The sequence below is a fragment of the Cloeon dipterum genome, chromosome 1 (assembly GCF_949628265.1).
Source record: "Cloeon dipterum chromosome 1, ieCloDipt1.1, whole genome shotgun sequence".
NCBI lineage: Eukaryota > Metazoa > Arthropoda > Insecta > Ephemeroptera > Baetidae > Cloeon > Cloeon dipterum.
In genome coordinates, this window is record NC_088786.1 from 34,186,327 (window position 1) to 34,212,498 (window position 26,172).

The 26,172-nt window shown below is 41.9% G+C and overlaps 2 protein-coding genes across 4 annotated transcripts in view; both read left to right on the forward strand.

Moving 5' to 3' along the window:
- LOC135940600 (protein MTSS 2-like) overlaps positions 1-26,172 on the forward strand; it is a 256,792-nt gene that overhangs the window by 176,734 nt on the left and 53,886 nt on the right. The window lies entirely within an intron of this gene.
- Positions 1-26,172, forward strand: part of LOC135940583 (discoidin domain-containing receptor 2-like) — a 156,140-nt gene that overhangs the window by 94,614 nt on the left and 35,354 nt on the right. For all 3 annotated transcript variants that reach the window (XM_065485532.1, XM_065485547.1, XM_065485539.1), the window contains exon 5: positions 19,286-19,517. In XM_065485532.1, coding sequence (XP_065341604.1) covers positions 19,286-19,517 — 232 coding nt within the window. The remainder of the gene's footprint in view (positions 1-19,285; positions 19,518-26,172) is intronic.

Genomic DNA, 26,172 nt, shown 5'->3' on the forward strand with positions numbered 1-26,172 from the left:
CTCTTGCTCTCACAGCCCGTGCCGCATAAATACGGAAACTCTCTTTCAACCGCACGAGTTATTACGCGCGCAGCCCGCTTTTAGGCGGAATTCTTATTCTTCCCGGCATCCATGGAATCTGAGCTACTTATCGAAATGAGTGCGACGAAAATAATCCGGCTTTTCTTTGCTGTTTCCGAATTCAAAAGATTCTATTATTCTGGAACCAAGAAGAGTTTAATGCTATTTAATTCGACTGTTCATGTTCAGGAGATTAAGAATGACAATGCATTTCTACAACTGTCTTTTAACTGATTCCTTTGAAAATTAGACGAGTCGAAACAACGAAGGCTTTGATGTTTTTGTTTTATTTAACTCCCCCCAAAATTAGAAAGAAATATATATGCAGGAAATTCAGAAAAAAATTTGCTTACTGACAAGCAAAATTTGCCACCTGTTTCCAAATGGGAAATTTTTTCTCAGTACTCAACCGTTCAAAATACTTTTTCTAGAATTTTCATGCCATAAGAAATGAAACTCCTTTAAAAAGCTTAAATGATTGAAGTATGTGTTTTTTTCTTGTAGGTAGGACAAGTGCCACGAGATCCCATAAACTTGTTGTCTTTTTTATCTTTGCGATCTTTGCAAAGCAATGAGTGCAGTCAACCGCTTCATACAGAAGGTGATTAAATTTTCCTGCAGCTCAATTTTTCATCTACCTGTGAGGGGTCGTAATAGTATGCTGAGCAGATCAAATAACATTTCAACGTTTCATTTGGCGGAAGAAATAGAAACACCCCAATCGAGCAAACAAAATTGTGATCGCATATCAAATTAGAAACGGATGCTGCGGTGTGGATGTTGTTGAATGGTGGGCAAATGTCGTCGGAAATCAATTCGGCTATGCAACTCGTGCCGGTTACGAGCCATAAAAGGGGGCTTGCACAATATTTGGCATGCAGAGTCGTGAAATGTATGGGCAACCACGTGCGGCGCCCGCGTAATGAGCCTTTCTCTTGATTCCGCGCCGGAGAGAGTGCGTTAGATGACAAATAACCGAGGCGACTCGGTGTTTTGTCTGCTGATCGATACGCGCCCTCTATCTGGTGCACCTATCGCGGCGTAAATGGCTGCTCGCTTTTATGTGGGGGCCCGAGACGTAAACGACGCTACCGTAATCAGCAAAAACAAAGCCGATTAAAGTTTTACAGCGCACCGAAAGAATCTTTGCTCTTTGTTCGACCGAACAAAGGAACACTGCACGCGCGAGAAGCTGCAAGAAAGCTTTCCCCGATGAGAAAAGGAAAAGGGAGCACTTTCCAGACTGTCCTTGATACTCGATCAAACAGTTTTGCATGTTTGCCACGATGCTTATCGGCTTTGTCCTCTGAAATTTGCGATTTTGCCAGTGTAAAACAAAAAAAATTATTTATCAACCATCAACATTCAATACGGTTGTATAATTTATTTTTCGAGGCGCGAAATTTCCACTCCATTTCTCGCCCAGTAATTAATTTTGCAGGTAAATGACGTGAATGGTGGGATACATTGAAAAGAACCCAGCCTATTGAATTTGATTCCGTGCGCACCGTCACGTGCTGGAACCGAAATTAAGCGTCGTTCACTTTATTTCTCTGGCTGGCTGGCTGGCTGGCACCGGCTCTTTTCAAGATTTAGTGGTGCAGCTTTTCAATTTTTGAAAGACTCACGCTCGAATGACACGAGATGAGACAGACATACATATCCACGTGCGTGCACTTGCGAATGGAAAGAGTCGAGTGGAAGCTGTGGGATGTTTTTTGTGCAAACGACTTGAATGCCCAGTTTAATTGCGAGCAGGCGCGTGTTTTTGTCGCGACGCGCTCGGGCAGAAGCGAGGGAGGCGGCCGCCGGAGCAGACAAAAAGTTGATGATGATTGTCAAGTAGATGATGAGCGTGTCACGTTTCCAACCACCCTTTCACTCCGCCGCCGCGCTCCACCTTCCCACTCGAGCCGCTAACAAGGTGAAACCTCAAGTTACTCAATCGATAAAAGTCAAACCATCGTGCTGTGCTGCCGCGAGGTGCGAGTGTGCGACGCAAAAATGGGCTTTCCGAATTTGCATACGCGTCGGTGTGAGATTAGCCAAAGCAAAAAAGGGTCAAAGGGAAACCCGAGTGTCGCCATTAGCGACGAAACCTGAGCGAGAAAAAGCTGCAGGTGAAACTCGAGAGTCGAATTCGTTTCTTTTGTCGCCCCCGTCCTCCCACGGAGCGGAGTGCAAATTGAATTTGTAAGGCGAGTCTCCGGCCGCCTGTAAGAGCCGGGGTAACAAGGAAAATTTGCAAAAATGCTGTTTGCACACATTCCGAAACTGCGGTGCAAACAAGCACAAAGATGTGAGCAGCTTGCTCCTCTGCTTCCCAATTTCCAAGGATCAGACTGGCCTCTTCAAAAGGTTGTCGATGCACTCGAACACGCAGCTTGTTTGACCCTGTTTGCCGTAGCGGAATGCAAACGCAGCCAGCGTCCAACAAATATTGAGCCAGCCAATAAAAATGGAGCAAACATTCATTTTTTTTTGCTTCCATGCTCCTCTTTGAAAGTCTCCCTTTCATCTGCGAGCGGGGGCCCGGAATAGGGCAATGCGGAATTAAAGCAAAGTCGGGAGACGGAGAAAGGCCCGAATCCCACGCACGCCTTAACAATGCAGGTGCGAGAGAGAAAGAGAGCTGCCAGGCAGTTTGCGAATCCTTGAAAGACCGCCGGCGCAAATAATTGGCCCGAGTCGCTGTTCAAACACGCCCGAGCGCATTATGCGACTCCAGACTCCATTTTCGCGGTGCTGCTGCTGCTGCTGCTGCTGACTGAGATTGTGCGTATGCGTGCACTGCTATCGCGAAACTCTTTCGTGCTCATTAGAGGGAGGCGTGCGTGCAGGGAGCGTTGGCATTAATCACGCCACCCGCGGCTCGCACAATGCTCTCTGCACGCCAGGTAAATTCTTTTGCGGCGATGAGTGATGGCCGCTGTGATTGATTGGCGGCGCGCTCGTTTCTCGTTTGCACGCCGTGATTTATTCCCTTCTCCCGCGCTGTCGTGTAGATTAATGCGGCGAGACGCGCTTTTTAACTTTGGAAAGTGATTTCCAACGTGTCCACTTATATTGTTGGAAAAGTTCTCGAGCAACAAGCACACTACAAAATGCGCTTGATGTTTTCTAGGCTTTTTTCAAGGACTACACATTTTTCATATAATTTTCTAAATAGAAACGAGTCTTTTTAAAATTCTCCTAATTTATTAACTTCATGTAAAATTTATCATGTTCATACGACTTAAGTTTGATTTGTTGACTCAACTATCTCTTTTACACCGGGTTCCGGATTGCGATCTGTGTTGGTTCCCGCCGGTCAGAAGTCAATATGGCGTCGAAATAATGGAGGCCAATCGGGAGACAGTCCAGCGGCCAATCAGAAGCGTTGAAAAGGAGGCGTGCCAACCTAATAATTTAATTCCCGCGTATTTTGTTACATTTCCATTAGCCTGATGTGCCATCTAACGGTCGATTCGCCAATTACGGGGCTTAAATAACAACAAAAATATCTTGAAGGGATTTTCTTGATAAATTTTCCAAACCACGTTTTGTAATTTTCCTGCCGTACCCTACCAGACGCCATGTATACCGGACCCTGGTGCTATTTTATAATGTTTCGACAGGAGCAATATAACACACGTAAAAATTAAAAAATAGAAAATAACTTGCTTCAAAAAATTGGTAAACAGAATGTTTAAATTAATCGACATATAAATTTGAAGCCACATTGAACAGAATCAATGGAGGCAAGAATGGATGAATATCCGCAGTGCACAGCGTGTGATATCGTTGTTACACAATAGAGAACCTCAATTTACATTCCGGTCGCGTCTAGTGTGTGTAATGTGTAGTGCACGTCATCGAATTACCCGAGACATCATTAGACACCGCGTTTTATCAGCTGATGCAGCCAAATCATTAAGTGCAACATTGTCTTTTGTCGCCTGCTGGCCGTTATCTGCAGTTTGCGCCGCATTTTGCTTGCGTCTCTCTCTCTCCTCTAGCAGAGGCAGCAGCTAGCTATTGATGCCAGCTCATTAATCTTGCCTCAGCCCATTATTTCTCGCAGCAGGTTGTTTAAGGCTTCGCTAGCTCGCTTTTCGGCCTGATAAATTTGCATGAGATCTTACAAGGAAGCGGCTGCTTTGCTGCTGGGCGCGTTCGTTCGACAAGCTGCTGCTGCTGCTGCTGTGTTGCGGGGAGGCGGTTTCGAATTTTCAAAGCAGGAAACACGGTGCTAATGGAAGCCTGCGGTAACGGAGGTATGCAATATGCACGACACGCCCGTCCAACAATATGCCTAACTTTTTCGACCTTTCAACGGCGGACACAACCGCTCTCGGAAACGGACCGCCGGCCCCTCGATGCGGATTAATTAGCGAAGCGAGCGCAAAATATTGTTCCTTTCAGTCACCGGCTCAATTATTCATGCAACTTTCAAACTCGTGCGCTATCGATTTCGCGATGCGGCGCTGGGGAGCGTCCCAAAATTTTATGACCGCGAACCGGAGGGGATTGATACGTTCCGATGGCAAAAAATAAAAATTCTACATGTAGGAATATTATTTGTTATTTTCCTAGCATTCAGATAAATTCTGTAAATAGAAGCTGAACAATTTTTATACGAAAGAAGAATGTTACGGTCCACTAGGTTTTAAAATAACAGATATGGATGAGAAATCCCGGTATGTAAATATTTCTGTTGAGGTTGGTGCTGCGATGTACAGCAAATCAGTAATTTTTTATGAGAAGAGCAAATTGCCTGAATCCTGACAGACTGTGTTTGCTTAAGAGTCGTTCGATCAAAATGAAAACAAATGGTCAGTGACGCTAAAAGTATGATTGATATCGTGGAGCGCATCCTCGTGCGAGTATGGGGTGGGCAAGCGAGCTATCCATTGATTAATGGCGCATCAAACTGTCACACACGCTCTCGCAGCTTTCGAGTGCGATGCACGCCAATACCGAGTATGTATTTTGCCTTTGTGCCGCTGGCCGTGGAATTTCCAACCTGCTCGCATGATAAGTGCAAACGATAAATTATTGCTCGCTCGGCGGCTATCGCGGAGCACTTGAGGACGTATATGGCGAAAACCATATTTTGCTGCAGATGAAAAGGGTAGAAATAAAATTCAATTGTGGCTCTGCAACTATAGAATAATAATTCATGATACAATGAATGGTGTATTGTTGATATCAAAAAGAAAATAAACGCTTTCATTTAAATAATTTGAATCTTTATTTAAGCTGTATTTATACAATACATTTTGATGAGGCAGGTTCACGAAACAAAGTTTATTTCTTTTAATTTGTTGTCGCAGAAATAAAGCAGGACATCTTTTTCTCGAAATCCCATATTGAATAATGGATGGAGTTTTGGCCTTGTGATTATTGTGAGAGTGGGTTTTGTCGCAGCGAAAGTGAGTGGAGTTTGTCGCTTGTTCGCTTTTTATGGCTCTCAGTGTCTCAGTCAACCGTTTTCCACGGCCGTAAGGCTTGATTTTTAGTTCAAAGAGGCCCAAACCAAGTGCTGTACAATAAGAGATTAATCTTTTTTTAAATCATTCTTACCACCATCTATATATGTATAATTTAAATAATATAATCAGAGCTAGTTTCGATGTATTTTTAGTTTCAAAGTAATCTTTATTATGGTTCTGCAGGGCTATTTTGCCCCATATACATTGCCATATCCAGACAAAATAATATCAGTTTGAACATAATTGTTTAAAAGAGAGGTGATTCAATATTTCTTGAGGTACTGTTCTTTTAAAAATTCCTTGAAAGCACTTTGGTTTCCGTTGAGACACAAATTCGGCGGTAGATTGTTCCAGAGGCGGTAGCTTTGCACTTGAAAACAGTTTTCGGGCACTTCAACACTTACAAATGGGGCCAGTAGTTTCATTTGATGCGCTCTTGTCCTGCCAAAAAGATTTACATCGTACATTTTGGTTGCTAAATGGCACAGATAAGGCGGACAATTTTTGTACAGAATTTTGTGTGTCTGCACTAACACGTGCAGATTTCTCCTATCGACTACATTTAATATTTGACATTTTTTTAGAGATCAGACAGTTTTTGGCCACGTTTAACATTATAAATATAACGAGTTACATTATTCTGCAGTATTTGTAGCTTATTTAATTGACAGGTTCTGAGATTACAACACACAATATCGCCATAGTCAAAATGGGGCCGGATTAAGCTCTTAACAAGTTGCACTCTTATTTTCTCTGGGGTTATTTTTACTCAATTTGTTTGGTAGTAAGTATTTTAACATATTCTCTGACCGCCGCCATATCCAATTCATTTGAAATAAAAATGATTTTAAATCTAAATTATTGAGAAAAACTACAGGAGAGTCACCAATGCGTTAAAAATGCGGACAGTCAATTTAATCAGTGTATTTAAAAATTTTAAATCTGCGTTTTTTTTCGATTAGCACAATAATGTATTTAAAAAATTTATTTCGATTGCGTTCTCGGAATGAATGAAATTTGGAATTTCTGATTTTCAGAATAGGTCAAATATTAAACTTTCCAGTTCGGATATATTCTATTTTCCCAAAAAAATGTTGCTTTTCCTACTAGCCTGCGCAACTGGGTGTATCGACCGTGCTGTGTCAGGCGCAGCAGGAATTTCTAATCCCGGGAGCAAGTCTTGTGCTAATAAGCCGGGCGATAAAGCTGTTTGATTTATGTCGGTCCACTGGCCAGCGGCTTTATTATTTTGGGCCGATGATGAAATTAGAGAACCCGGGCCAACGCCACCGCCGCCGAGCGCAGGTTTCGTTCGAGAGATTGCGCTAATTTTGCGGGGCTGCCGTCCGTAATAAATTGGGCTATTGTTCCAAACACACACGCGCGCGCACAAAGCAAGGCGGCGGCGGCCGGGCTCTAATTAGCCGACGAATTTTCCGCTTGGGCGCAACCGACGGATTCGTTCGTTTCGGCGCAGAAATCACGGAACGCCCGCCACCTTGCCCCGCCGATTTTGTTGTGCGCGCTTTAACCTGTTGCTGATGTGTGTGTGAGATTTCGTCTCTGCCACCGCCGCTGCCGTTGCTGCCGATCGAGCCACTTGATAAGCCCGCGAATATGCGGCACGCTCTCTTGAATTCTAATTCCGAGCGCCGAATCACCCGACAAAAACGAACGCTCCTTTGTTGCGTGCGCGCCGCCGGCAAAACACTCCCGCACACGCGAATAATGTTGCCTGCTAGTAGCTGTGCCGATTAAAAAATTATTGCTTTCACTCCGTTCACACGCATCATTAGGCTTTCGCACGTACTTTTTTTTAGTCACGGACGGCTCAGATTGCTGCTTGTTGTTCACGCTGGTTTTAGCACGCTATTTTTAGGACATAGTACGATATTTCGTTCAGGATATTATCTCTCAACGTAAGACACCCCAAAAGATAGTTTGGGAAGATAATTCATTCAAAAACTATGTAAAGTGATGATTTTAAAAGTGGATTTTATTTAAGCTGTTCAAAAATTAGGTTAAAATGTCTTCAACTTTATAAATTTTCTTTGTGTTAACACATAACAATGTTCACTTTTTCTGCCTTTTATTTTTAGGGCATGAAATTACTTTGCAGGATTCACTGAAGTGCTCAAATAAGACAATTCTCACAAAGCTTGTTAGCGGTTGCCATGGATTTGGGACCAATTAAGCCACCGTTGAACGCTGTAGGGTGCTTCTGCCAAAAGTTATTTCAGGAAAACAGGATCCTTCTCAAAATAATCTTGGCAGCCATCGCGAGGCTACGTGACGAAGCACGGGGTAACGGATTCTGCGAATTCTCGAAATCCAGTCTTGTTTCAGCTGGCTGCGTCCCTTTCGCAGTAGTGCTGACCCGAGCCTCGCATTAGCAGCTTTTCGGCTCAATTATTTGCTTTGTGAGCTTTCGACAAACAATATAAGTGCATCCTCTGGAACCCCGCCGAGGGAGATTAGAAAGTTATTTTACAATTGATGCGCCCGGCCCGAGCCAAGTTACTTACTCACTCTGCGGCAGGAGCTGCGTCGAAAGCCCCTTTAATTGAATCATGCCTTGTTTGCTCGTCTGCTTCAGATTATAACAAACGCGGCAGCGCCTCCCGGGAAATTCACTGTGCGTCAGTGCAAAAATGTTCATAACAGTGCGTGTTTGCACGATTCTCGAATTTTCCTCTTAATCTATGCGGCGTGTCAGGTCGAACATCGGACGGTCAAAGGACCGAATCAAATTAATTGGATCGAATTCTATAATGAAGTTGCTAACGGTTATGGTTATTTGCTTTGAGGTCGGGCCGTGCAGACTTGACCGCAGTCTGCTTTGAAACCACATTCGTGCAATATCGGCGATTGCATGATCCTCTTATAATGAGATTCACGCACAAAATGCGCAGAGCAAATAATCCCGGTGAACGTGATGTCGAATTCAATTAGGCCAAGCTGATTAAAAATTTAGCGCCGCTTAATAATGTAATACACCCTTTTTCATCAGGCCCTTTGTGCCTCTTTTGTCAGCTCACTGCGGCACAGTTTCGTTTGTTTCCGCTCTCGTGTTTTCTCGTCGAAATGACATTTTTTACTTGGAATTTCCACCCATGCAAAAACAAAACTTTTTCTTCCTCAACCCGGATAAGTGCCGTTTTAATTTCAAAAGCAAACACACATTTTCAGTTGGACGCAATTTCTGTTAATCAACAAATGCAAATTTTATTTTTCCGCCAGAAAGTCGAATTTTATTTTGCAGCGCACTCATGGCTCTGATGAAAAGTCGCAAGACTGCACGTTTGAGTCGACAAGTGCTCTTGAAACGCATCGACCGCACGATTGCAGTGAGCGAAACAAAGGCCTCATTGTTTCCAGCTCGGATTTTATTCTGTACTTTGCGTCAAAGCGAAAGACAAACACGTCTCGGCATTCATATATTTATTCAAACGTAATAAACTTTGGCGTGTGCGCGAGCGAGAGCGTTTTCACCCACTTTTGCCGGAGAGTTTGCGTTTAACTTTGGTGTGTCCCTCGGAGGCCGTGCATTATATTTGCGTTTGAAGCGCGCCTTTTGTTGATCCCCTCGTAATCCTGCTGCGAAAACAATGCGCGAAACACACACAAACCGCGCGCCGGGACCGGAGCACTTGTGTGCAAAATATTATCTGCTTAATAAGCAGGCAGCCCGCGAAAGTTTGGCAAACATCTTCAGACGACACACTTCGGATAAATGTTGTTGTTTCCGCCTCTGATCTAATAATTATCCAGCCACCCTTGCTGGAATGGTCCTTTACTAATTAAGATTCCTTTAATTATACCGAACGCAAGGCACGTTGCCATTTTTGCTCCACGTCATTTAATCTGCCGTAAACTGTTACTGCCAGCAATTTGGCAAAAGTGCTTTTTTGTCCAAGATTTTGCTCAGCATTAATTACAATAATTCAGTTTGCTTAAAAGAAAGAACAGGAAACTAGCAAGTAATCGCTTCTTAAAATGAAAGAAATTTTTATTTAAGAAATGATATTTTATAATTTTGATATAACATTAGAATTGTACAACAGCCAAGGGCAAAAGAAATATATTTTTGGTCCCTCAGAGAGTTAAATTCACTGAGAATTAATGATTACGTATTTTTAGAGTCTTCATTCACGCTAGAGTATTTCTTTTTTTAAATAACTTTCAATTGCTTTGGAAATTTTCCTATAATAAAGATCAGCGAGTGATTTTAATTGACCTCCCCTCTGCTTCTAAGCTCCAAGTTTGCTGCAAAAGTGAAACATCCTAATTATTTTCTCTTCCTTCCTCATTCTCCTCCATTTCGCGCTTTTCATCATGCTGGGGGAGCTCGACTGCCATCTGAGTTTGCAGTTTTCTGTACTCTTTCGCCTCGAGACGCAACACAATCTCCATCTTCTCGTCGGCGCGCGACTTGCCTCTTCGCACTCGGGTTGAGCCCCAGCTCGCGTGTGTAATGGAGGTGCCTATAATGACTGCCATCTGTTCTCCATAATCTCCGACATAACGGCCATATTTCGCAGTCTCTCCAAATTTATCACCAGGCCAAACACACGCAACAGAGCCTTTTAGCGTGAAATTACGCGTTGCAGCGTTCTTATCCGCGTCGTCTAGCAAGCCCATCTAACCGCGTGCCGTGTTTTTCGTCGCACATAATTTCTCATTCCGCACGTACAACGCAACAAAGGTATGCAAAACGAAACAAAACATCAGGACTATGAAGTGTATACGAGCGAATGCTCGTCGGCGCTCTTAACATGGCGCAAAGCTGAGTGATTTGGGTTTTGAGTCAAATTTATTATTGTTATGAATACCTGATTTATTTGAAAAGAGATGTTTCTATATAACTAGCCTTTAGGCCACTAGAAAAAAATTGATCGAACTATGCATCTTTGGAATCATTATCACTGTGATTTTAGTTGGACATAAAAATTAAAAAAAAATAGATTTGACGAAAAGATGCGGCGTTTAACACGCATTTTTCAAAAATAATAATAAAAAAACTTAAGAAATTGCATTTTAATAGTTTTCGAAAAACAAAATTAATCTTTTTACAGTAAAAATTTTAATTTAACAATATCTGTTTAGAAGAAACCAAACTCAATAATTTTGAAATTTTGTAATTATGCTTCTACAAAAAAATTTAACACTTTAGGGCCAACTATTAAAATCCCTTTTCTTACCGTTACCCTCTCTGCAATTACAACGGCATCAATAGCATCAATTTCCTTCTTTTTTTTCATCGCCGTTTGGACAAACAGAGCATCGGTGGTGGTTTGCACGCGATACAACGGCATGAAGATAGATCAGAGCAGAGGTAATTTAATAAAAATATTTGCTCACGTGCCGCTTTCAGCGTGGATTTGGCTGAGTGCGCGCCCCGCGGCACCGTGCAAGCCTCGCTGGGCTCGGTTCGACTGGCGTGCACATGCAGAGGATGTGATGATTATGCACCATTCACTCGGCCAGCGTACACACACACACACACACACACACACACACACACAGCCAGTGGATATGGGCGAGCGAGCAGATAGTGCCATTAATTGAGCGGCGTGTGTTTGCTCAGCAGATCAAATGATGAATGATGATGTGCCGGCAGCGGACCCAATATTTGCCAGGTCTCTCTCTCTAGCAGCGTGTTTGCGCACACGTTCATTGTGCCGGGGAGTAGAGAGCGAGACAGGCACTTTTATGCAAATTCGCTCGAGTGCACGGGCGGAAAAATCAACCGCAGCAATTATTGTGCCGATGCTAATTTCGCCGGCAACTTGATTAGCTAAGTGGCTGCTGCTGCTGCTTGTTTGCCGAGCGAGAGCGAAAGGAGCGAGGGTGCAGCGCTCGTATATAATAGCGGAGTAATCACGACCGCCTCAAGTCTCGTTTTCATAACGCAATTCGAGCCGAATATATGTATGACGGGTAGGATTAAATGTGATTTTGATTTGCCTCGGCGCAGTGAGTCTTTTCCACCGGATGCGGCCTGGCGATTGTTTGACGGTGATTTATCAGCAGAAAGGCGTGAATTCCTCTCCAGTGACGCCGCTCATCATGCAAATGATATGATAATCATTTGGGCAAACTTCATTCCGCCTGCGGCACGTCGGTAAATAATGAAAAAGGAGCGACGCCTCCGCCCGCTATTATGTGCCTGCCCCCGCGCAATAGGAAGTGGGTCGCATTTTTCCAGCGCGCCATTTTCGGTTTTATCTGCACGCGGTTACCGCTTTCGTGTGTAAACATCGCATATTGCTGAGTTTTCATCACTTGAATTATTGTTGCACCGCACAAAAGATGAAAAATGCGCCAAGTGCGTGTTATTTTTTCGGCAGCCACTGCAACGCTCCTTATCCCATCCCTTTCTCCCTCCCCTTGCCCGTAAAATGTAAAAAAATTGTAAAATCATGAAAGGCTTCAACTTTTGTATTTGTCTTAGGGGGGAAATGCCAAAGAGGCAGAAGCAATTTACCTCCTACGTAGTTACGCTTGTAATAATTTTTACCAAACAAACGGAAGTAAGTGTAAAATGCTTAGGGGTATGGAGAGCGTGGTTAAAAACTCATTTCATTTTAGTTAATTTTATCGCACAAAGTAAATGAAAAGCATCGCGTGCCAACCAAATCATGACTTCTCTTCTAGCAAATGCAAAAAATGTGACTCGGCGTCTTTGCATGTTTGTATTAGATAAGTTGTCACAACACCTAGTGTGCTGTTAAAATGCTTTTAGGATGCCAGTTAATTTTTCAAAAAATTAACAAAAAATAAATTAATTTAATTTTGACTCTTCGTGCTCTTAATCAAAGGTCTCTGGAGTTCGTCCCTGCCCTTCAAGGAAAATAGGATTGAAATGGGAATAGCGCAAAAAATTACACACGGAATTTCATGGAATTGAGGTCGCTGATTATTATTATTGGCCGGAAAACAACAATCTTTATGCAAGGCGAGAACAATAGAGAGGGAAAGTAGGAAAGATGTTTTTACAAAAATAAAAAGAAATCAAACATTTTACACTAATTACGTGTTTGCCAATTTTGCTATTGCCTTTTTTAAAAGTGATTGTAACAAAGTGAAAAGGTTCACGTATGTTACACACTTACGAAAATGCTGCGTTGATTGCTTCAAATCTTTTAAATTTAGTTCTGGATTTTGATGGGCTGAAAAAGGGGCGCTTGTGTTTTATCTTAAAATCACTAAAGTTTTCAATGCGTTAAATGCAAAACTTGCATGAAATTCGTTTTGTCTTGACAAACCCTGAGCAACTGAAGTTATTTTGAGGTAGATTACCCACCAATCTTTTTTAAAATAATACAAATTAAGTTTAGTGCTATTTTTAAGTGATCAAAACCATAATATTGAACATTTTTCATCATTAGACCACTTAGGAGACGCTAAGATGTGATGCATGGTGTATTTTTTATTTGCAACTAGTTGACCATGACATTTTTGATGTTTCTGCTTCAACTATCCAAAATTAAATTTATAACTAAACAATCACGTATAAATAATAGGTAAAGTTTCTTGCATCATAATCAAACCGTTTTTCACTCATAGTAAAAAATGCGTACAGTAGAAAATAAAAAAGTCTGACGCCAACCCATCCTCTAAACACTCGCCTGTAACGGGAGCTATTTTTGGACTCGCTTTGTTATTGAAATTCATTGTTCCTGAAAGAAACCCCATTTTGCCTCTAAAAATTTTAGAAAAAAAATATTTTCAACTTACGGCATCTCCCCCTGAATATGATGGAACCCTCTGCTCGCGGCACTCCGGCCCGGGGATAAATTCCCATTACAGGAAGCGCAAAAAGCGCGTCGGAATTAGTGCATGTAAAGGCCATAATTAAAATTTGGTGTCGAATAAATTCATCTGCGGAGGAGAGGGCGGGAGGGGGTGCGTGGTATGAAGAGTGATGGGCTCGCTCGTTCGCTCGCAGCCCCCCGAGACGAGTCGGCCATATTTCCCACTCTCCACCAAGTGCCGCGCGCGCAAATAATTAATTTTTCTGTCCCTCAAGCATGAAATGCAGGCTCGAATTCATCTTGTCTGATGCATCGCGCGACTATTAATATTCAAAAGCTGCGAGCGCGCGTCCCCACCTTCTCATTTCACGCCGTATTTATCGCGCGCGAGCGGCAGAATTTATTTTAATATAATGCGTGCAGCGACAGACGCGCGAGACAATGCAGCACGACAGCCCAGACAGACTGTTGAGCTGCAGCGAAAGGGAAAGCACGCACAAAGCGTTTTAAAAACAAATTTGCCGTGAAAATTAAGCAAGGCATCGAGTGTGCAAGAGCGAGTGCCATACCGAATCGCCTCCGACTCACAAGATAAAAGCTTTTCAATTTGGCGCCGTTATATTGAAGGTTGGCTTTCTGGTCACGTCACACAGATTTGGGCCTCGGAATTAGGGGTGCGGATGCAAGGTCACTTCCCGCGAGAGCTTTCCACGCCCCAGCTCTTTGTGTGCTCGATCTATTTATGCTCCTGCTCTCTTTCACTAAATGCTATCTACACTTTGAGCCATTTATGCATTAAGTAGACCACCTTTTTCAAGCCATGAAGTAGATCAAAATTGCACAAAAATTCCCCGACTCATTTTCTCAGAATTTTTCGCTTCGACATCGATTTTTACATTTCGCTCACAGTTCCAACTAAAATTAAAATGAATTTAAACTCAAATTATTGTAAAATATGTATATTGCAAAGTGAGATGCGATTTTTTATTCATTTTCCAATGATTTTACTGCGTGGATCAGGTAGGACATTATTTTAATATTTATTCTTTGTCAAATTTTGTTAAAAAATTGACATGAAACTATCTTTTTCGTGGGTACCGTGGGTACAAGACCATTACGGCGTGGACATCCAAATTAAATAAACATTTTGCTTCGCGGTTGGTGTTTGTGTGCTTTTGTCTTAGGTTGAATTTCTCAGGTCTAAAGCAGAGGCACACAAGCACCAAAAACGAAGCAAAATACGCGCTTTGCCACGGATTTTTGCTTAGAGCTCTAAAAAAATGTTTGATCGTCAACATTTCACAATTTTCAAAATATATAAAGCTTTAAATTTAAGCATAGATTAAATAGATTTAAAATGAACTGATATTATTTTAAATTTTGAAAAGGTTGGTAAAAATAAACAACACGAGAGAAATTTATGATCATATATAGGAACGCCGTCAAACAAAAACAATATCATTATTTTTGAAACAACACAAATTTTCCTCTGCAAACGAGCTCGCGTCATTAAGCATTTGAATAATTAACCACGCTTTCCCAGCAGCAGTTCGCAGCAGCCGCGAGCTCGTTTCGTTTTTGACACATGTTCGCCGAAAATGCGTATTCATCGGCGGCGGCGGCACCAAAAGCGAGCGCACGTGCACCTGACAAAATATCGCAGGAAAAACAGAGGGAACGACGCAAAATCAATCAAAAATATGTACAAATACACACACACTGGCGCACAGATCCGCTCTCATTTGCGCTGCAAAATATCAAACGTGCAATCAGGCCGTGTCAAAAGCAGCAGCCTCGCTGTGCCGAGCACGCATTCAAAAAAATAAAGCAGGTGGAAAAACAAAGAGCAGTGGAAATCGAGTTGGCATATGCGGGTGACCTCGCCCACTCTCGAAACCGCCCACCTGACCTGAGAGCCGGCCAGGTGTACGTGTGCTCCGCGAGAGTTGCAGCAGTGAAGTTGAGGAACGGCGACCGATCGATACGCGAGGCACGCGCCACTCGCGGGGGACACGCAGCATCCAATTTGCGCCACACGGCCGGCCATTATCAAATTACGCGTCTCCCGCACGCACGAAACAATGCGCTTCTTCTGTCTCTCATCCATCACTCGCTTGTTGCATTCCTCTGCACACGGCAATACACTTGTTTGGAATATTTACCACTTTGTGTTATTGTTATTCCAAATTTAATTTGTTATCTAGGTATGGACAGGGGCGGAGTTGTGCTGATCAAAGACAGTTATTTCTTCGTAGTCATGCCTAGTTCATGAGGCTGTAGAAATACGTTTTAATTTATCCACTAAATCAATTTAATTTTCCAACCCTTTCTTTGATATTAACTCAGACATGTTAAAGTGGAATGATACTGGGCAACAATTGAAAATTATTGAAATTGTTGAATGCCATAAACAATTGATCGATTAAACAATTTGCAATAATAAAAAATGGACCTTCCTACAATAAAAAATCAAATTTTGCCAATTTTCTCCAAAATTTACAGTACTTGAACATATTTTCTTGGTATATTCCGATTTCTCTCGTCGAGATCTGTCCAATTGTGTATGCCACTTATTGGGGAAACTCTTGGTTTTGAAATTAAATCGGATTTCAAGTAAGGAGACAGCCATTACCATTTGAAAAGCACGCTAACTTTCCAGCCAATTTTCTCAAAAAATTACAGTGCTTCTTAGGTCAATTTAGGCTTTAACTGAATTCTAAGGGGCGAGGTTATGCGTTGGCAACAAGCATTTTCCAGGTGTTTGCAGTATCATTCCCCTTTAAATAGATCGTTTGTTGCTCAAATGTAAATGGAAACGAAAATCTAAAGTCGCATGGTTACAGCTGCATTGAATTTTAGCTTTTAAAATGGATATACCAGTTGAGAAAATTAATTCGCGATATTTATTATAATTTATAAATGATTTCATTATCTAATCAAGAGAACACATGAATATGCTACAAGATTACCTGTTAGTATAATATTTCTATCAGCGTGTGGTTTGAACAAATTTATTTTATTGAATGTTATATAAAATAATTTTTTAAAAATCACAAAAACATCAAAATATTTCTAATATATTAAACTAAACTTATAATTGTAAATTGTAAAATAATAAAAAAATTTAATATTAAAAATCTTTATAAATATTTTGTTTTTTAAATCAACTAGTAGTTTTGCTAGTATAAAATAATAAATATAAACTCATAATCAGCATTGTCATCAAATAAACCCAAAAGATTTGATATGTCGGCGAACGTAATTTGTTTATCAACCCATGGGGTGTAAGCTAATTACATATTGTACTAAATCAAGCTGCAAATCAATCGCAAAGCCGTGCAAATTACCTGGCAAATATGTTTGATCTGCCGGGAAGCAAAAGAGTCTGACCCCCACGTGCGTTTAATTGACGAGCTTTGCATTTGACAGCAGTATTGAAATGTTTTGAACCGCCGTGTTAATATCGCGTGTGTGCATTTTGGTCGACCACCCACGTTCTCAGTCACGGGCAAACACGCACCCTCCGTGCCTGTAAAAATCTAAACTAATTATGCACTCAACAGGCAATGAAAAATTGTGTTGTTTTGACATGTGAATTCAATAAAACCAATTATTTGAAACATTTAGTATTTCTTAAACATTTTTTTGATACTTTGCAACACTATTTCTTCCTTTACTGATGAAATGGACGTATAGAGGAACTGGAACTTCAGATTTTTTGTGACTTTTAACTTTTTAAAAGAATGGCCGGTAGCAAATCTTGGTGCTGGGAATCATTGCCTTATTTTTTTATGCAGTACAATAAAGTGAATTGAATTGGTTTGAATACGGTCATGGCTTTTGGTAGCGTACGTGTTTTCAATTATTTTTTTGTTACTACCATGTGTAGAATAAAATTGTAAAATTTTTATCATTATCTTCCATTCCGGTTTGGAGCGCTTGGAATTATTTCCCTGCAGCGGCGGATGTTGAGCGCCGATAAAACTGCAAGATTGACGTTTGCAATTCCTCTCTTCCGGCTCAGCAAGTTTAATACAATTTGAAATCAAGAAAATCGTAAAAGCAGGCGCGATCGTGAAATGCCGACATCCATACATAAACATTACATTGCGCCGAGCAGAGGCGAAAGCCATCAAGCTGCTGGAAAATAACAAAACAAACAAAGCTGCAGATTTGCACCTGCGGAGAGAGCAAGAGCGAAAGAGGTTTATTGCTCGCGAAACACATCATCAGATAATGTGCTTTCGGACGTCAAAAGTACACAGCCGACACGTCGGTGCATACATAGAAACAACACAGCAAGCCGGAATTATACCGGCTTGTTGTCTGACAAAGGACATAAAGCGAGAGTTTAACTGGAAATCGATGCTCGCGTCGACCAACTAACAACGCTGCGCTGCTGATGCTGTTCTCCCTTTTCATTTCATCGCACTGTGCCATCACGTTGTAAAAACAAGCCCGCCGATAATTTACGGCCAGCTCAGCACTCGAACATGCATGCGAATTGAGTCTATGTCCAGTGCTAAATTATAATTATACATTTATCCGTACGATGCGTACTGTTCGCTCAAATTAATTACGCCGAACACATTTTTTAATTAACTGCTGCGCGCGCGCGAGTTTTTACAGACGTGTGTGTGTGTGTGTGTGTGTGTGTGTGTGTGCACTGTCCATGTGTGCGTAAATTTCCGCCTCCTTTTGGTGACACGACGCCCGTATTAATTACAATTAACGGCCGCGTTGGAAACGCTGTTTTCTGCCCACAACAGCTTCATATTTGCTGCTAAATTCATTCCATTAGATCAAAACCTCCTCTCCGCGGGAAGTAGCAAATTTGACTTAAAGTTGAGAAAGTAATTTGTAGGGTTGGTTGAAAATCGTCGTGGTTTTAAAATATTTTCAGTTTTAAAATAATGCAATGACGTAGGATTTTATTTTGTTGTTACTTGTTCATCTTCGATATTTCATTCTTAATTGAGAGCAAATTTCCATGCAAGATTAGATTGTTTATTTGCATTCATTTAACTCCCAATATTTCACTCTTAAATTCTCAAAATATTTCAAAAGCTCTCATTAAGAAAAAATAAATCAAATTTAGTTAAAACTATTTTTTCACAGCATAATTCATTGGCACAAAATAAAAAAAAAACAAACTAGCTGTATATCAGATCATGATTTAATTTATTTATTATAAAACCATCTGTTCACCAATAAAGAATAGTTTCTTCTTTTTCATTGCCAAAGCTCCTCCTTCTTTTATATTTTGCATTTGATCCCTCACTAAATAATTCGCCTAATTAACGATACCAGATTTATTGAATAACAAGATAGCCTCTTACTTCACAGTTTGAAATCACACATATCAAATTGTCAAACCCAGTTTTTTTATATCTCTCTTTATTCATTTGTTCAAGTTTTTTGCGTTTTCAAAAAGCGGCAGTGTCTTGCTGCGCTCCAAATCCGATTGGCGCGCTCATTTGCGAGGAAACGCGAAAAAACGCCGTCCTTTGTGTTTGTGACGAACGGGTTCGCTCATCTGGCGGCCGCACGAGGCAGAGAGGAAAGCCGCGTGTAATGCCTAGTTCGCAGAAAGAGAGAGGCTTATGAATTCTTTCATCGCTTGAAATAATATTCCAGTCGACAGGATTATGGATTAGTGTTCGCGTGTATTCAAAACAGTAATGCCACATCAAAGCGGTGCTCAAAATGCACAAAAAAATGGTTTTTCCACCACCGCCGCTCGCCATCTCGCTACTTGAAAGGAAATAAATTTGTATTCATTGTTAGTTACATGGAAAACGTTCGTATTATTTCCTGGGGTCAAACCGCGGAAAAACCAACCACTATATGGAGTTGGAGGGTATCGATTCGCAGTTTGCGGCCGCTGGCATTTTCCGCTGAAACGAATTAAAATGGGCAATATGGACATGATCAAAAATGGTGCAGCAGATTCTCGTGAATTTCACTAACGTCCGCTCGTCACTTTGCTTTCAGGGTCCGGCAAGAGAAGAACGGAGGCGCCTGGTGCCCGAAAGAGGTCATCAGCAGGTCGGTGCGCGAGTTCCTCGAGGTCAAGTTGCCGTCCGAGCACCTGGTCACGCACCTCGAAACCCAGGGCCGCTTCGGTAACGGCCAGGGGCAGGAGTTCGCCGAGGCCTACCTCGTCGAATACTGGAGAGACACGCTGGGCAGATGGGTCCTCTACAGAGACGCCAGAGGAGACAAGGTTCGTATACCAATCAGCGTTATTTTACTCTTTTATTTTATTAATTAAAAAAACTGCTTTTGAACGGTGTTCAGATCTCTGTTGCTTTGAGAGTTTTACCAGAATAACTACACGAGCATTGTAGATGTTTACTATTGCTTCGTAATTGGACGAGAGCTGGATAGCGGAATAATATTTTTGCGGCAAAAATAGTACAAAACAAATACAAGTTAAAAGGCTTTTTCACCAGTAAATGCTAGAGTTGAAATGCTATTTTTGCACATGTAATGGTAACAAGATGTGGGAATTTGGTGATAACATTGTTTTAAAAATATGATCAACTTTTAAATCTTTTTTTCAGTCTTAGAAGTTCATTTTCTCGAATATTAGCGGGGACCAGATTCGTGCGAAGCACAGATATGGCGTCCGGTAGAGTATGGCGCGAAAAAACGATCACGTGAAAATGCGCGAAAAGAACCGAGTTTTCGTCAATATTGTGATATAATTTGCATTACTTGTAATAATTGTGTCTTTTGGATCGTAAAAACAAACTCTTGACACTCGTTCGGGAATCCAAAGACAGCTTTTTTCCCACATTCAGACGCCATCTTGGATCTGCGAAGTGGGAACCAATTTTATCGCAAATCTAGCCCCCGCTGTTGAATATTGGAACAACCACCACTCTGAAATTGCTAATTCACTCGTACTTTGTGAATAATTTTGAAGGTGTTGTCAGCTTATAAAATGCACTGGGCTAAATATTACAAAAAGCTCAAATTTTTAAAAGAAAATAAATAAAAATGTTGATTTGATTGGTTTCAGCGAGAGCAATCCAATACATTTATGAAAATGCATCTCAAGCAAAATAAATATTGCGTATTCATTTTTCAAATCTCGTCAAAAACGAATTTTTTGTCTATTTTGCGGCTTGTAAATGACCCGTGACTCTTATATTTTTCCTAAATGAATGAGAGCATCCAGTGATCTTTTTTAAGACAAATTTTACGTATTTTAGCGCTCTTTAAAGTGCTTAAATCTGCATGATGCTCTGGATCATCTAAATTTCACTGCCAAATTTAAGCTGTCAAAATTTATTTTGAAAACCGTTTATTAGCCCATCAAGACCACACGATTTCCTTAACTAAAATGCGTAAGAGTTTGGTTAAAACAATCGACGCAAAACATTTCAATTTCACCTGTCTCTCTAATTTAAACAACCGATTCAGGCTTTCTGCTGATGATGATGGCGATTATGATGAAGGCGATTTCCGATACATTCGAGTTAATCCTTCATGCATATTGAAAAGTGCTGGCGGAAAGCAGTGGGCATTAAAAAGCTGCATTGCCGGTGGAGGCACAGCCACACGCGCGCTCGGCCCGAATTAATCCCAGGGCAGTTTGCGTCTGTTTGCGCGCACAAAGCCGGCCGACTCGGTGTGTGTGTGTGTGCGATGCATGCGGGGGCCTTTGCCGCTGATTATATTTATTACACGTGTATGTAGTGCGCGCATTTAATATTTACACGGCCAAGTGAGCGCAAACAAAGCGCTGGCGCGCGCGGCTCCAGAGGGAGAGGGCGCTGCTGCAGCTCGGGGTGTTTGCGGATGTTTGCCGAAACAGTAATTGCATCCTGCGCAATAATGACAAAGACAAACCGGTCGGTCGCTCGGTCACTCGGCGTGGCCCAAATGCCCGCTCCACGTCGTGTCTTGTGCGCAATTCGCAGCGTCAGCCCGCTCTCGGAGATCTGTTTGCGCAAATTAGCCGCCCCCGGGCCGGTCTGGCTCGGCTTCTTTGTCCCTCGGAGCGCAATGCCAACCATCGCTCTTCCGCATGATTGCCGACTTCAAAGAAACGTACTCCCGCAAAAACCTACCGCACCTCTAATCTCGCCCGTTTTTTTATGCTTTTCCAAATGAACACAGACCCGATGAAGCACAGCACTGGCTTTTTCTGCAAGATCACCTCCACCTGTTTTTCTTCCAACTACATAAAACGCTGTTAAAATCTTCAGAAATCTGTTTTAAGATTCGAGAGAGTTGTGAATCCTTATAATGAAACACAATATATTATTTTTAGGCTATTTAAGTATTTCGCAGTTGCTGATTTGATCACAAGCATGAATTTGCAAATGGTTTCAATTTCTTCTCTCCGTCCTACCTGCGGAGACCAGATTCGTGTGACGCGCAGATATGGCGTCCGGGGGAGTTTGGCGCGAAAAAACGGTCACGGGAAAATGCGCGAAAAGAACCGAGTTTTCGTCAATATTGACACAATTTGCGTTAATTGTACGAATTGTATCTTTTTGATCGTAAAAACAAACTCTTGACACTCGTACGGAAATCCAAAGAGAGCTTTTTGTTTCCCACATTCAGACGCCATCTTGGATCTGCGCAGTGGGGACCAATTTTATCGCACATCTGGACCCCGCTGCGTCCTACTTGTTGCGGTTATTAATTTTAATTATTTGTTTGAATGAATATAATTTTTATCTGATTGTGAGAACAATTTCCATTGCACGAGGGATAAAGTTTGAAAAGAAGCTAGAGCCAGCTAGATTTAGTATATTTTTTTAATCGTATTAACTAATTAAAAAACTACCAGAAAGATAAATCAAGCAATATAAAACTAGTGATGGATTTTTTGGGCGAGATTTTGGTGGCAAAACATTTATTTAATTTTTTCAGGAAATATAAACCAGTTTACTCATCACTTCAATTCAATTTTAAGCCATAATGCATATTGAAAAGTATGATATCCACCTTTTCCACCACAGATATATTAACAACAACTATAGAAAAACGAAACATTTCAAAAACGGAATGCTTCAATTCCGCATTCATAGCGAATACGAATCCAGCAGTAAAGTGGCATACACGAATGTATTTTTGTGCTGTCGGTGAAAACAGAAGGTAAAAAACATCGTGTCATTTTTTTCCCGTATTTTGAATTTCGCCTGCCGTCCAGCGAGGAAACAAAACAAAAGCGCGGAATAAAAGCTCATGCACGAAAAACCTCACTTTAGCTGCCGCTTGAAATAACATACACACACGGTGCGCGCGTTCATTTATTTTTCTATCGCCGGACAGCAGCACGAGTGCGTGCGCGCATTACATTATTTAGGCGGCGTGTGCGCGTGTGTTTTGCGCGCGCCGCGGCACAAAGGCGGCCTAGGCTTATGTGTGTGTGTGTGTGTGGCGAAAGGATAATTACTTGGCTCTCTTTGTGAGCTGCGGCAAAGCGGCAGCAGCTTAACGTGCGTATGATTATCATTAAGCTCGAACAACAAACAAAAGACGATGCATGAATATTCACCGGCGCCGGGTTAATTTTTAATGCATCGCCTCCCCAGGCACGATTTAATTCCCCCGCCCCATGCAAATTAGCAGATTCAACCAATCTATCTCCCTTCGAAGAAACTCTCGCAGAGGAAGGAAGGCAGGCACCAAAAAATAATGTTTTAAACGCCTTAAAGCCGCATCATGTACCCATCATAAGAGAACGCGAGGGAGAGTAGAGAAAGATATATCTTTCCACTTCTTATGTTTGTTCGGACTCACTTTCTTTTGATACAACCGCAGCAATCGTCTCCATGCATGATTCAAAATTTTCTTTAATCATTTTTGTAATATATCTCCAAATTTCGGTTACTGATCTCTTGAATGTTTTCTGGGTGGTGGGTCAGTGTGTTCAGTTTTTTATCAAAGCTCCGTAAATCGCTAAACTGTCAAAGTTGAAAATTTCGGCAACCTATGAAAATTTAACTTTTCCTGAAAAAATCCAGCCCCTCCTGCTCAGCAGTCAATTTATTTTTGCAATGTACACCCTTTTATGCTTTTAGCAGCCCTTTCCACTCATTATGTTTGAGCGAGCGCAGCGTTTGTCTTGCTTGAAAAACTGTTATTTCAATGTGGGAGAAGCTGGAATTGTTGCCGCTCATTCATCTCATATTTTGCTCGAGCCGGCACAAGGTGTAATTGTCCGCCGCTAAGAACACAAAGTGCACTAGAGTGGTGTGTTTACGTTCTGCCGGGGATAAACTGCAGAGAAAGCAATCTCCATTAGCGCGCCGAGATCATCTCTGCTTCAGACGAGAGGCAAAGATAATACATTACACACGGTACACGCGAGAACGCTTAAAACATTTTTGCAAATGACTTTTTAAAATTGCGCTCTGGAGGCTGAGTCCGAGTTGGCTGGAACAAAACGCGGCGGCGGCGGGAGGAAGAAAGAGAGGAGGAATAAATCTCGGCCGCGCGCGCATAAATTCTAATTTGAACGCACACTGCAGCTTCCATTACACAAATTAATGGCACACGCACCGAAACGGCTGCATTCCGAGCGGCACATCGCGCGGAATGGATTAAAAATAAAAAGCACGCGTCTGCACCACCCGCAACCCCTCGCCGGCTGCATCGTTTTGTCTATGCTTGAGTGCTTGCGTGGAAAGGAATCAAATTTTCCCGATGTGATTGCCGTCAAACCAAACCAAAACACTCGGCTTTTAATGCACTCCGACGCGCACGCTGGCTGAATTAAAAAGGGTCTTTTTCTTTGTTCCTTTCGAGTGCGTGCGGGATCACAGTTGTCGCCGGATTGCATTTCTAAGTCGGTGCGACAATAATTTTCCCGCTTTGATCTCTAGCGGCGCATGCACACGCTCCATTTTCCGCGCCGCAACCCTTTGTCAAGGGAGAAAGTCATTTTCTGCGTGGTTATATTATTATGATTTTTTTCTTTAAACACGGACGAACCAGGTTTTGTTACTAAGTAAAACTGGAACTAATTTCGCAGCAGCCTCAAAGTGACAGCAGACACTCTCTTTATGCTTTCGTCGTGTTTGTCAGCCGCGTGTAGGATGATCTGAGTTAGTCGGATGAAATCTGTTCTGCTCGCTCGCATTTTCATCCCACCGCGCGCGCATTTCATCCGAGAAAAAGAGAGATTGCGACATGTAAAACGCTGGGAACGTGTCTTCTCCGCCGAATTCCCTGCTGACTGACTCTCTCCCGCAACTCGGCGTACGCCACGCACTCGTCCTTTTTTTATATAATACGTCGCTCGCATATGTCGACGTGGAAATCCATTTGCGCGCCAGATTATATTTCCGCATTTAGTGACGGTTTGAATGTTCCTTTCGCGTTTAGCGAGTGGCAAAGGTGACAGTTGGCCGGACAAATTAGGCCCCGGCCGGCATCCCTCGAGAGATTCTCCACGTCTCCGCATTCTTGGAGATAAACCCTGCGCACACACGACTCGACCTTCCTGATTTTTCCTCGCTGTTTGTCCGCAGTCTGGGCCGGATTTGCAAATTAAAAAATTCCCCAGGAGAAATTAATGACGGCCGTTTATTATTATTAAGCCGCTTCTTCGGGTCGCCAACGTTTGGGCCTGTCTGTCACTCTGCGGTCCGCAGATTTCCCTCGAGCCCGGCGCGCAAAGTTTCATCAGACTTTATGTTTTATGAGAATGCCGCAAACAATGGAGCAACCTATAAATACACATTGCAAAGGTCAGCCGAGTGGCGGTCGCGGCGGCTCTTTCGCTTTGTGCATGCGGTCCAAGTTGTGCCGCGCGACCAAAACTGCCCCAAGCTTAAAATTTTATCGCTCATCATGCAGTTTACGGTCACACACACTCGCATACAATGCCCGCCACATTTGTGCGCAAAATGAATTATAAAACGTGCCCTCCAAGCATCCGAATGCGCAAAGGCAGGCCTGGCCTCTGTCAACAGTTGCATACGTGCACCATATTATTTACGGATGTGAAATTTAGACTTCTAATTTTATGTGCGAAATAGTTTCTTTGGTCAATATATGCGAATTTCAAACAAAAACAATTTAATAGCTTAATTCATTTTGAAAAACTGTTCTCAACGTTTATAACGGATTGTGGTATTTTAAATATTATTTGTTTGTGATTATCCCTTTCTACACTGCACGCACTTTTCACACTCATCACGTGGCACAATTTCATAAAAAATAGAGGGAAATGCATGGAAAGGGATAGTTACATTTTTTTAATACCATAAACCATTATAACGTCATTTAAGGGTAGTATATTTCTTTTGAAATTTTAGTCATAATTAAAAAAACGTGCATTTTATTGCTGTTTTGACAAGCAGTCAGATTTTCTTATTTTAAATCCAATAATTCCGCACTTTGGAGATTTCTATTCAATTTTGGGTTGCTATAATGTTTTGGCTCCCACGAATCGTTCAGCGGGGTCCAGATATGCGATAAAATTGGTTCGCACTGCGCAGATCCAAGATGGCGTCTGAATGTGGGAAAAAGCTCTCTTTGGATTGCCGTACGAGTGTCAAGAGTTTGTTTCCAAGATCCAAAAGACACAATTAGTACAAGTAATTCAAATTTTGTCACAATGGTGACCAAAACTTGCTTTTCGCGCACTTTCACGTGGCCGACTTTTCGCGCCATACTCCACCGGACGCCATATCTGCGCGTTGCACGAATCTGGACCCCGCTGGAATCGTTAATACACGCCATTGGTAATGTTATAGTGTTTAGAAACTTATTCAAATTGAAATAGTTGATTCGGTTAAAATGTTTTTAGAATCTTATCTTTCCATTAATAGATGGATTTCTCTAAAATAAATTAAATGTAACTCATTCAAATAATAACAAAGCGATGGAACCGATCTTTTGCAACATAT